Source organism: Apus apus, chromosome 10, assembly GCF_020740795.1.
Source record: "Apus apus isolate bApuApu2 chromosome 10, bApuApu2.pri.cur, whole genome shotgun sequence".
NCBI lineage: Eukaryota > Metazoa > Chordata > Aves > Apodiformes > Apodidae > Apus > Apus apus.
Window position 1 is genome coordinate 6,855,336 of NC_067291.1, and position 12,612 is coordinate 6,867,947.

Genomic DNA, 12,612 nt, shown 5'->3' on the forward strand with positions numbered 1-12,612 from the left:
AGGATAATGAATGAGTGTTAACATCAACTGCAGAGAATAATGTAGCAGTTTAACTTCAATAGAATTTAAAACTTCTTAGTGAAGAAAGAACTACAACCATGCATGTTGTTAACCTGGTTTTGGCTCAGTTCAGTTTCAGCCAGTTTCTGATAGTCAAGAAAAGACCGATTGGGCTGTATATTGCTATCCATCACTTCCAAGTCTCTCTTGATACCTCATCAAAAGAAAGATGTATCTTTCAAGCTGAGCTGAGCACTAACCAGTGAAGGCAGCGTATTCTCATTGTACCCACGCAGACAGCATAATTGGAATAACCAGGAAAACTCACTCACTTTTCATACAGCACAGTGGAGCTGGCGAGCCTGCTTTGCCCTGCAAGCATGTTGCTGCCCTCTGTGAAGGCCTCCTCTGTGACAGGCGTCTGTGCTGCGCTGGTGGCGTGAAGGCTCCATTGGAGAGTGTTCTTTCTAGGGGGCAGTTTGGCACAACAGTGTCAAATTTTGTCACTGCAACCTCTCTTGAGTCAAAGGTTAAACTTACACACTCTTCCTGAATGTTGGTCCTGTAACATGTCTTCTGATGAAAGTAGTCTGCTAATTAAGTTTCACTTGACCAGAAGTTGGAGGAAGGACAGGGAGCAGTGAATGTGCTGTGTCAGCAAAAGCAGTCTAAAACAGGAATTATTGTATAGTAACAAAGTTATTATGGGAATGTTTCAGAGCTGTCTGTAATCCTTGTATACTGAGAGGTAAAATAATCTTTCTGAGCGATGTTGTGCATATATCTCATTCTGGGATGCAGATTTTTTTGTTTCAAAGCCTAAAGCAATTTTAATATCAATATTTAATATTTGGCTTATTAGTAATTCATTTGCATGTCTGCCATGAACCAGATTAGTATGTAAATGACAACTGTGTGGGTTTTTTGGGCTGAATATGGTCCTGATTCCAGATCTCTGGACTCAGTAGAAACAATTTCTCTGCCTTTTGCAGACACTGAGGCCCAGGATTATATACTGAATTGTTTAGATGAGAGGAAAACCTCTGTGGACATAATTCTCATGTATGCATATTCCAAAGTATCATTATATCATGTCACAGCACTTAAATTTTTGTTGGTCTTTGTTTTGGGGGTTTTTTAAGGTGAAAACATGCAGATAGTTCAAATTATTTTGGAGTTCAAATTGCTATGCCTGTATAGCTTTATTATAGGGACAAATAATTGCAGCTCTGAAAACCTAGTGATTTACTAGTGATAGCTTTACAATGAGGGTATAGATAAGACACCAATGCTAACTTTCAGACTTGAATACTTGCATGTTTTGTTAATAAATTGCAATTTTGAATGTGGTCGTTGGAGTGTGAGGGATGTTTATTCTCTCTCTATACCGTCATCTGCAAATTGCTTAATAGCACAAATAACTGTTACATAAACGTTGTTTTCTTTTATGCAGCAGCAATGTAACAAAATGTATAGTGAATTACTTTCATTTGTGGTTGTAGTCCTGTTCAGATTCTTTTTGATTGTCAGATTAGATTTGCTGTAATGTGCAGATTCTGTTCACGACCTTTTAAAATTTACTGATATTTTAGTATCAGGAGGTTAGGCTAAGAAGGGTTGAAGAGAAAGAGAAAATATACTCTGATTGTTCTTACAGGATTAATAATGGACTGCTGATACTGTTACCCTCTGTAGCCACAAGCCCCAGTGCTCTGGTGGCCATTGGCACCCACAGGGCAATGACATTGGATCTGCTCATGTATATAAAGCATGAAACTAATTTTTAAATTGTTTCCTTTTCTATGGAAAAATGGTTTTGAACAGTTCTGTAAAACTGAAGTAATATATGTTTGGTGTGGAACTGGTTTGCTAGGAGGATATGAATGGTTTTTTCATTAACAAAGACCTTTGTCATCCCATATTGCTATGTCTAAAGCCATTTTTCTTTTATGGCTGTTCATGTCTTCTGCCATTTGAGTTTGTTTCCATCTTAGCATAATGAGAAACAATCAAAAGTCTCTTGATCTAAATCTTTTATTTGTACTGGACAGAAAAGGTATCGAATTGCTTATATGACAATCAGTACCTGGCAGATGTAACATCTCTTTCTAATGCCCTTTATGCAGTGTTTCTTAATGTAAAAAATAATGTAACAAAAGGAAAGAAAATCTGGGACTTTGGTTTACCTTCTCTTCTTGTTAGAGAGGGTGACAAGTTGAATTGTCACAGGTGAACTGAGATTACATCTTGCAGCTAGAGATAATGTACAGAGAATTTAAATAAACCTTTAAAAAAAGTCTTACATAGTGTTATTAATTCCCATATAAAATAATGCAATATTTTAAGTACTGTTTAAATAGTTTATCTGCATTTAAAACTAACCCTTTAAAATTTTATGTTTGGAACTTTTTTGGCATTAACACCATTTTTTTTTAATATCAAAATGCCTTTTAAATATTCAGTACAATTCAATATAAAACCAGAAAAAGTAATATACATTGTCCACACATAGTACTGTACATGACAGCAGAGATCTAAAGTGAGCTTTTGAATTTGTCAGACAAGTTATAGCTCAGTTGTGATGAACCACTTGCTTAACCACTATCTGGACGCTTAAGATTACTACAGATCCTTACTATCAATATGGAGTCTTTAATGTTATATACACATACTGTATGTAGTATTTAATTTTAATCTCTATGCCCAGAATTGTAAATAAATATTTTATTCCCAGCATTTAGATCAAAATATCATTTAGCACATACACAAATATATTTAAGACACACACAAGATGACAAGAAGCATACGAATTTTGCTCAGCTCGGTTATAGAGAAATTCAGCTCACAGATATAAAAGAACATAACTGAGAAGTTGTCACTGTTGTATTTAAAATTTATAATAATCTTATTACCAAATGTTTACAGGTTGTGTTAACAGTAGGAAAATTAGAATTTGCTTGTCCTTTTGGTGCATTTTCCTTAACCCTACCAAGGATAAAGGCAGTAGTGTGGGCATGATGCTGGTGTCTTACAGCTGCCTTGTCTATCACCTGGTATTTGCTAACAGTATGACAAACTTTGACAGTGTTATAGATTTTGGCAGGATGTCACTAAAGGCCAAATATTAGTCTCCAGTTTTCAAGCATAGGCATGTCTCTCATTGATAATGAAGTTTACTGTCAAATTGTAAATTGCTTTCTCCTTCTGTAAAGAACTCCTGTATTTAGCAAAGATGATTTCTACTGATAACATATACACATAATTCTACGGAAAATGGATTCTGGTGGAAAGATGGGTACTCATGCTTCCTATATTGCATGCATCTTGTATTATGATTTCAATAGTTGTGTCCCATTCTACAAGATAGTCCCCAAAAGTCTTCATTTCTTCCTGAAAAAATCTTCTCCGAGAGGATCTCAAAAATTTTACAAAGAGTAAATGGAACACTTGATGTAGGTACTTAGGGATACTTGCAGAAAGAAAAAATACCAAAGCAAATCAACATTCACATCAGGAAGCCTAGTCTAGAAACACAGAAGAGCAGCACATATCACATGATATGTGTAGTTATTCACAAATGAACAAAATGCACATTTAATATTTTGGACTCATAGCTTCCTATTCATATGCAATCTACAACCTAGAAACTACCTGAAGGAATTACTGCATGGCCAATTTTTAATAATTGTTCCTGAAAATACAAGTTTTTCACAGATAAAACTGAGACACAGTTTCAAGATGAGCTTTCAGGAAGGATTTGAATGCTTTGCTTATGTCTTTGTGGTGTGAGATTCTGCATGAACCTTCAGGAAGACAGAATGCAAAAACTTTGAAAAATATCCTGTCTTCCTTTTACACTTCCTGCCATTTTCTCTGGCATGATGGTGCTTAAACCAGATGTTCGCTCAGGTGATGGACTGCACCTTTGGTGACTCTGGGCTACAAGAAATTTGGTTCTCCTGCTTTCAGGGGAGCTGACTCTGAAAAGGAAACCGTTACCAAGGGAGAATAAACATTTTAGTCTCTTTATTTTAATCCACCTTAAGAGGTAAACCGAGGCCTTGAGTTTATTTCACAATAAAAATGTGGTAGAACAAGAGGCCTCCATTTGTGTCTCTGAAGGTCTCAGCCAAAAAGTCGAGATTCTGTAGGATAAAGCAAGCAGTCATTGCTAAAGTAATCCTCCCTCACATCTTTTACCGTGTATATCACTGGTCAGGAATACTGGTGTGCCAGCAAGAGACAAATCCTCAGCTGTTTTGTACACATGAAGTTTTGGGTCCTGGTATTCTCAGCTCAGGCCTTTTCACTAAGACATCAAAGTCACATGAAAGCTAAGCAGTTTTTGACAGGAGAATGGATTTCAGAATTAGAAACTACCAAAGCGATGAACTATTAGATTTACCTTTGCAAATGTCTGTCTAGACTTCAGAGAATTTGTATTTAAGTCTTAACCTTTCCTTGGACGTATATGCAGTGTGTATATGAAGACATATCTGTACAGTTCATAGTTTATATCAGACCCAAGAAAGCTTTATTATTCATTAGTGCTCTCTGGATGATAAACTGAGCAGAACAGATGCAGTTTTATTGTAAAGACATTATTGTGACTTAACAGAAGATGGTCTGTAAAAGGCCATACATACCACAGATCAAACATTACGTTTTTATATTAAAACCTTGATCTCAGCACTTAGTGGCTTCTTTTTGCTTTAGATTCTTCATTTATGCTTAACCCTGTACAAGACACCTGGTTACTTTTTCCATACTGGAGTCTGGTTAACAGTAAATAGACAAGTATGTGTTGGTTTTGATTTTTAAAGAAGTGAGGATAAAGGCATCATAAATCTTTGATAATTAAAAAGATCAATGAAGGAATGTCTCTCTGGGGAGAAGGAAAAAGTAATAAACACTGCAAAAATTACTGTGAAGCCTGTTTTAGAGTTCAGGCCACATTCAAGTCAAATCCAGAAAGCTATAGAAGAATAAATTATATGGTGTATTAGCTTTCTGAATTTAAGACAAATTCAGAATCCTGTGAAGTCACATATGCTCTATGTAAAGTGCATGGAGGGAATTGTGGGTCTGATGGATTGAGTGAGCTGGAAAGCTATGTGCTACAACTCGGTAAGAAGCAGTAACTGAAAAAGGAACTGTTTCTCCCTGTTCTGTCTGCTGTTTGAACTTGTATGTTTTTGGATTTGATTCTCTCCTAAACATGTTTATGATCACTCAGTGAGTTAAGATGGACCACCTTCTATCTTTTATAACAAAGTTTAGAAGAAGTGACATTTCTGGCATTGCCCATCTGCTATTTTGTAATAGCCAGTTAAAAAATGTGTAAGAGATGGTGGTGCAATAACCTGTCATTCTAAAGGGACCTGCAGCCACTTTGCATCTCTCTCAAAAGAGTGCTCAGAGAAGCCACACACAGGTAGCCCAAGCAGATCCTTGGCTTCCCTTCTGAAATGGTGCCACTCTTCCTAAAGGAACTCGGGAGCAGACAGTGGGTCAAAAGAAAGCAGACATGAGAAGCAGTAGACTCAATAAAAACAAGCCATCAAACAAAAAACACTCTTATTTGCTACATATCATACTTCAGAGAATCAGATTGTAGTTAGGAGTTAAGCAAAATCTTTAGAGACAGCTTCTACAAAGTTTGGTGCTGACATTAAAATACCAATTGTACAAATGATTGTGAAGACTGAAAAAGCCATCAAGCAGAGCCGATCCACTACAGAGGCTGCAAACTTCCATTCATTGCAGATGGCTTCATCTTCATCTTGGTCTCTGAATCGGTTTGCAATGTACCTGACCTCTTCCAAGATCTTAGCCAAATCTGGGTCACCTTCAGAGGGGTGTCCACTGTGCAGCAGATTTTCTTCATCTGTTGGTGAGCAGGTCATCCTCCCACAGATCACCCCTGAATCAGTGGTGGGTGTGCAGTGAACCCCTTCCAGCCCCCTAAACCCAATGTACAGCATGTTCCCATTACTGGACTGCTGTCCGCTCACAGTGTTCATCTCCACACTTGACAGGCTACATCGACGCTGTTTATGTTGACAGGCAGGACGCACTTTATCTTCCCCTGGTCTTTTCATCCTCAGAAACCAAGCACACCAGTTGAGAAGGATGACTCTTGTCTGAAAGAAAATTGTTAAGAATAAGCATCTCTTCCCACAGCCACTGTCTTTGGGTGCTATCAGTGTTCTTCCAGCCTTGGGGGACTGTTGATTGCCTCAAGGCTGACTATCACTAGTGAGAATCCCCCCTCCTCTGGTGGGAATCTCTGTAGCATTGAGTTTTCCTTACACTTGTACAGCAATACGTCAGCCTTTTCTACCTTTACTAGAAACAACCGATTAAAAAAACCAAACAGAACAACACAAAAAAACCCCAAAAAACCCACTTACTGAAGAAGGCTTCCTTTTTAATAGTCTTAATAGCACTGCTTTAGATTGTAGTCAATACATTACAATTCTTTCACTCATATTTGTGCTCTAATATTAAATTCACATTACATTACTGTTTGGAAGGGGCTGCTAAAATGGATGCTAGGCTGGACTGGGTACCACCAAGATTTACAATGTTTTGTCTCTGTTCTCATGTTGCTTTCATGACAGTTAATTGCAGATTTTGGAAAACAGCTGCATATAGAATGGAAAAAAGACAGAAAAATTATTTTGATTTTTTTAAAAAGTACTTTGCAAATTTAATCACTGTGTTGATTATACTAAACAGGGAGGGATGCCTGGATGCAGCCCTGTGTGATGTGCTCCAGACCATCCTGCTTTAGTGGGGGAGTTGGACTAGATGATATCTAGAGGTCCCTTCCAACGCTGACAATCCTATGATTCTGTAATTCTGTGTATCATGTTATTGTTTTCCACATTGCCTTACTGCAGCCTTACAGAAGGTGCAGGCAAGCCAGAGACTGCTCCAGTTCAAATGCAAGCTTCTGTAATCTATTGCAATTAGATTTTAAGAGATAATTCCAGTCTTTCTTTTCCAGAGCACTAATGAAATACTGTGGTCTCATCTAATACGTAAGTCTTACACCATAGTTAATATTATATTTGCTCCGTTTATTCTGACTGTGGGTTGCCACTCAGAGTAGGTGAAATATCCAGGCAAACATTCCAACCAGAGACAGATTTTTGCCCTGTTATTGTATTTACACTACCAAGCTTCACCAAGGAGGATAGTATTCGATTAACTGAGGGCCTGATCCAAGATTCACCAGCATCCAAATAACAGACTTCTGCTTTTCAATATTAAAGCTCATTCCTCAACCTCAAAAACTCTGTTTTTGAGGATGTTTGGTTCAGTACTAAACATTTGTCCCCTTTCAGTCCTCAAACGTGCTTCTAAAGATAGATACCTTTTTCTCTCTTCATTGAAATTTATTTTAAAGTCACTATCCCAGGATAGGCCAGGGATTATCTCATTATCTCTTGTCTGCAGGGCACTGCTGTATGCACATTCTTCTTGGCTAGTAAGGATAAAAATAACTCATTGTTCTGAAGCAAAAGGTCTTTCTGTCTTTGGTAATGCCAGCTGCTGCCACGAGCTGGGTGAAGGCAGGAAGAGTGGACAGTTAGCTGATGATACTCATTAATATTTAGCAATCCAATATCAGTGTAATATTCTTGTAAAAACAACCACTCCTAGAAGTACATTATCAAGAAAGTCTTCTGTGCTTAGAAAAGTAATTTTTCTTTGCTCTTTACAGATGTTTTGGACCAGAGAGGTAAGGATAAGGACTTTCAGAAAGCTTCATTTCCTTTAACAGCCATCTTTAACAGGTGTTTTTTTTAGGTTATTGATGTCTCTGTGTGCACAGCAGCTAAATATGTAGCAGCTGCACCTTGAGGGCAGTGTAATTAATGCATTTATAATCTCCATCAGCACCTTACTCTTTCCTTCTACCTGATTCACTTCTGACATCTGCAGCTTATTTGAAGATTCCCTTCATTTATATATTTAAGTTTTAGCAAAATCATAAGTTGCTTCTAGCTATTGTGAAGGAGAGTCTGAATACAGAAGCAAGTTGAGGTGTATTCATTTTCTCTCTCACAGAGGCACAGTCCCTAAGAGGCTAACACAAAATGTATCTGGACATCTCATTTATGGTGAAACTACTTCTCAAAACAAAACATTTATAAAGGATTTATATGTTTTTAACAGTAAGAAATAAACATCGGTCACTAGCTACTCTATCACATCCCTGATCTGAACGTTTGTGAAATAGATAGTGAATGAAAATCAAGCCTTACCCATTTAGGCATTTTCCCCCCATCTGGATCATGATGATGGTATTGTAGAACAATAACGGTGACAACAACAGACAGACCAACAATAATCATAGTGCTGGCAAAATACTGAGCTGCAAAATAAACAGATAATTACAGCAATATACTTTGGCTGATATTGCTTTGTAGCTATTGTAAGGGGTATTTAAATGCATGCATACATGGTGTTCTTTTTCCTGTGTAGTGTTACACATGCTGCTTTAGGTACTTGTGAAAGATTTCTCAAAAGCAGAAAGAGCAACTCTTATTTTGAGTAGATTGCCAGCCTTTAGTAATTGTCTCTGTGGAGTGACCACCTGCCTTTTCTAAGCAACCCTCAGAAGAACTGTCCTCTAATTTTCTTTCACCAGTATTGTAGAGAGTGGCCAGTACTTATGAAAAGTTTATCTTTCTGCTAGAGGAATTACAATGGGAAGACTTGATCATCCTTAACTTTGACCAATTTTGTCAATACTTTTTCCATGGAAAAGTGACTTCTTTATGATTTCCCAACATATACATAGGTTCTGTATTTTCTTAAGAGCAGAGAGCACAGAAGTTGTACAGGGATAACACCCATCAGGGCCTCTCATCAGTTGGCAACATTTTTCTAATTCAGTTGCTGTTGGCCATTGGACAGGTGGTAATTTGCCTTACTGCAAAAGTCACTGCACCTCATTTGACAAAAAATCAAAGTGAAGAAAAGCCATAGTTAGCTTACCAATTAAGGGCACAGAATCAGATGTTGCTGGCATAATTTCAGCCACAAGTAACATGAAGACAGTGAGAGACAATAAAACTGTTATACCTGAAAGATAACCATTAAGTATGAAATTAGATCAGTAGCAACTTCTTTTGGTTTGGTTATATTTACAATATCCTGTTAAGCATTTACCAAGTGATATCTTTTCTCCTGAGTCTGCTGGAAGCAGAAAAACTAACAAAGCAAGTGCTGATATCAGTACACAAGGAATAAGAAGATTGAGTCCGTAATAGAGGGTCCTACGTCTCATAGTTACAGTGAATGTTACATCTGGGTAGGGTTCTTTGCAACATTCATAGAAGCTCTCTGTTCTCTTCCCAGGAACTCCTGTATAGGAGGGAAGAGGAAGAAAACAAGAAATTAATATGAATACACAGTATAAAATATGTAGTGATTGTTTTTAAAAAGGATAAATGTAGCTTTCTAAGTTTTGCTATAGCTAAAACTCCTACTTTAAGCTGTATTTCTAATTAAGTCATTTTTGTTGGATAATAAAGGAAAATCAGAAAAAGATACTGCATTCAAGCAGCAATTTTGTTACCTACTTTTAGACATTTATTTTCATCTTATATATGTTCTCAGAGCTTCAAATGCCACTAGCTAAATAACTTATTAATTTAATTTCCATCTTTATTTCCCAATCATTACTCCATCCATTTCAGCAATGGAGACAAAACTGCGAGTTCACAGTGTAAATAAGTAATTGAGAGCTCACCTACTAAATCCCACTCTCCATTTGAAATATAGCCAGATATATCTGCTTCTTGCATTTGTAAGTCCAAGGACCAGCCTCCATAAGTCCAGGATCCAAACTTCAGGTTACACTTCTGAACATCAAAGGGAAACCAGCGCACATCTATGTAGCATGAGCTTTTAAATATGCCTAGATTTTAAACAAGAACACTTAATTTAAATGCTTGTTCCACATAATTTCATGTAGATTTTGTAATCAGACTTTGTTCTACATTGTGTCCCCTGTTTTTCACTCATAAGTCATATTTAGTTTCAGTTATGTCATAACATGTAAATGGAAAAATCAGTCAGAGAAAAGGGAAAGAACTGCACCATTAATGTGTTAATGTTATAAACTATTTTTGAACTACATTTCCATTTTGGCACATAGTGGGAGAATATTTAGAGATTTAGAGATACTGTATTTCAGAAAGAAATTACACAGAATATGCAATCTGTTTTTTTTTATTTCTTTCACTGAATAGGATAAGAAATCCTGAAAGATTATTTGCTGTCTTATTAGATTTACATGACCTGGATTTATTCAGAAAGGCCAGCTTCTTACTTTTCACTTGTTGAGTCAGGCCCTGTCGTTTAGCAGCTTTTAGAATTGAATTGAAAAACCTCCACCAAATGGAGCATCTTAAATCAAAAGAACATCAGGCAAACCCCTGAAATCCTCTGGAGATCTTAGATGGAAAAACTAACTTGTCTGGAAAGCACTTGGCTCTATTACTGTAGTTTCTAAAATTCAGATTCTAGGAAGAGTTAATTCTAAGGATTATGCTAATTGAGTTTGGGAACAGAAACAGTACTTCACTGCTATAAATCCAGAGAGTCAGTGATATATGTCTGATATAAAATAAATATCAAACACAGGCTATTATCCTCTCAGACTAAAAATTATTTTGATGAAGCATCCAGTGAATAATTTCAAATAGAAGATATATCCAGGACGTTACTAAGCATCTTATTGTAAAGGTAAAGTATTAATAGAAGAAACAGCTGAATTAATGAAATACAGTTTTACGCAGAGGCATTACTATGGCTTTAATAAACAGTATCTTTTTCTCTTCAGGGCTTTTATTTTTTTCTTCTTTTATACTTCCACACTGAAATAGTGCATTATGGCAGAAGAATCTGCATAATTGCAATTTAAAAATTTATATTTTATGATGGTTTTCATACATACAAAAATGTTAGTGATGTAATTCGTTATGCATGTAGGCTTAAATCTATCAGATGATGCTAGTTAAATAAAGAAAATGCCATAGAATTTATGTCAATTTGAAACCACACCATATAAGTAGTCTGAGTTATCAAAATTTATGACATGAAAACAGCCTACCTGGTGGCAGATATTGGCAATGTCCTGAGGAATTGACTAAAACATTTGTGTGAAATGTCGCATCAAATCTTTCATCAGCACTAGAATAGGGAAGAAAAAAAAAAAGGCTTATATGCCCTTAGACTGGCTGAAGAATATCTGAGACAAATCTGTTCTTCATAAAAGAATTACTTCTCCCCCCAAACTTCACAGCTTTTCTCTTGTCACCAGTTTTCTGTGACTCAGATTAAAGGCCCTGGTACTATTGGATTTGCTCCTGATCAACCATTTTAAGTAAAGTTGAGCCACCTCATTCTTCCTGCTTACCTGCATTCATTGCAGTGCCTTGGCTCTATTGATTTCCATTTGGAAAGTAAGCACTTTGTAACAACTTCTTAAGCAACTGTACAGGGAAATCTGTTCTCATGCTGTCTACATTAACAGCAGCTAATAAATACAGAGGAGATGGGTGCTCCAGTGTCTCATCTTACCCCTTTTCATGGCTGAATGTTATTTTACATCTCACATAAGAGTGTTTAATACAGCTCCAGCCTTCATTATCTACTTCGTAACCGAAAAACTGGGTCCAGCAAAAAATAGAAACCATAGTAGAGATGTCCCTGTAGTGGTGCTGACCAGGACTGCCCTCATGTGCCATTCTTACAAGTCTCTAGAAAAGAATCATCATGTTTCTTGGACAGTGCTTCCAATTACGAATTGGCAGCTACTGCCAAGGAATATCTCAGCCACATCTGACAATATTACAGAGGAATTTACTAGGCATTAAAATTTTAAGAACTTCTAGCTGGGAAGCAACCTATTTTCAAATATTTAGATGAAACAAGCATTCTAGGTTTAACTCTTGAAGTTCAGTAAGTTTGCTAACTTAAATCACTCTATGGAAGATGTTTAGATTACTTAGCCTTGCAATGGATATATCCTTATGTAGTATTGTGCCCTATTTCATGGTTCCATTTACTACTGCAGGTTTTTTGCTTAGGTATTACAGAATCTGATCTGTACATCCTTAAGGGATGTACAGGTATTCAAGAGATTGTCACAGTTATTTAAATTGGTGCCTAGATTAAATTGCACAGAATGTAGTGGGAAGGTACTAGCAGTGAATCATTTTTGTATCACAAATATTTTCAGTAGCTGCTGTGTTGTGTTCCCATCTGATGGCTGTTGGCCCTGGTTATAGATGTAGGCTCCTTGCTTGGGCTTTGATTTGTGGGCTGATAAGCAAAATGAGACAAAGGCAGCATACTTCCATGTATTGTCTGTACTTTCCAGTCGCCTTGAGGGGAGGGGTTGGCACACATGGCAAATACAGGCCCAGCCGCTTGGGGGCAGAGCAAGAGAGGTTGCACAGGCTTTGAGGTCTGGTCTCTTGCTGCAGTTCTCTTATTGATATAAAAACCTGTGTTGTCTCTATGTTGATACGAACATGACAAGTCTCTGATGTCTCTTTGCCTGTTAGTGATTTAGTGTCCATAATT

General features: G+C 37.0%; 1 protein-coding gene across 2 annotated transcripts in view; it reads right to left on the minus strand.

Annotated features, from left to right (window-relative positions):
- Positions 1 to 2,709: 2,709 nt before the first annotated feature.
- Positions 2,710 to 12,612, minus strand: part of CHRFAM7A (CHRNA7 (exons 5-10) and FAM7A (exons A-E) fusion) — a 35,808-nt gene continuing 25,905 nt past the window's right edge. For both annotated transcript variants that reach the window (XM_051628601.1, XM_051628602.1), the window contains 6 exons: positions 11,135 to 11,214; positions 9,770 to 9,937; positions 9,187 to 9,381; positions 9,013 to 9,099; positions 8,277 to 8,386; positions 2,710 to 6,143 (listed from right to left, as the gene is read on the minus strand). In XM_051628601.1, the coding sequence (XP_051484561.1) occupies positions 5,625 to 6,143; positions 8,277 to 8,386; positions 9,013 to 9,099; positions 9,187 to 9,381; positions 9,770 to 9,937; positions 11,135 to 11,214 (1,159 nt within the window). In that variant the 3' untranslated portion in view covers positions 2,710 to 5,624. The remainder of the gene's footprint in view (positions 6,144 to 8,276; positions 8,387 to 9,012; positions 9,100 to 9,186; positions 9,382 to 9,769; positions 9,938 to 11,134; positions 11,215 to 12,612) is intronic.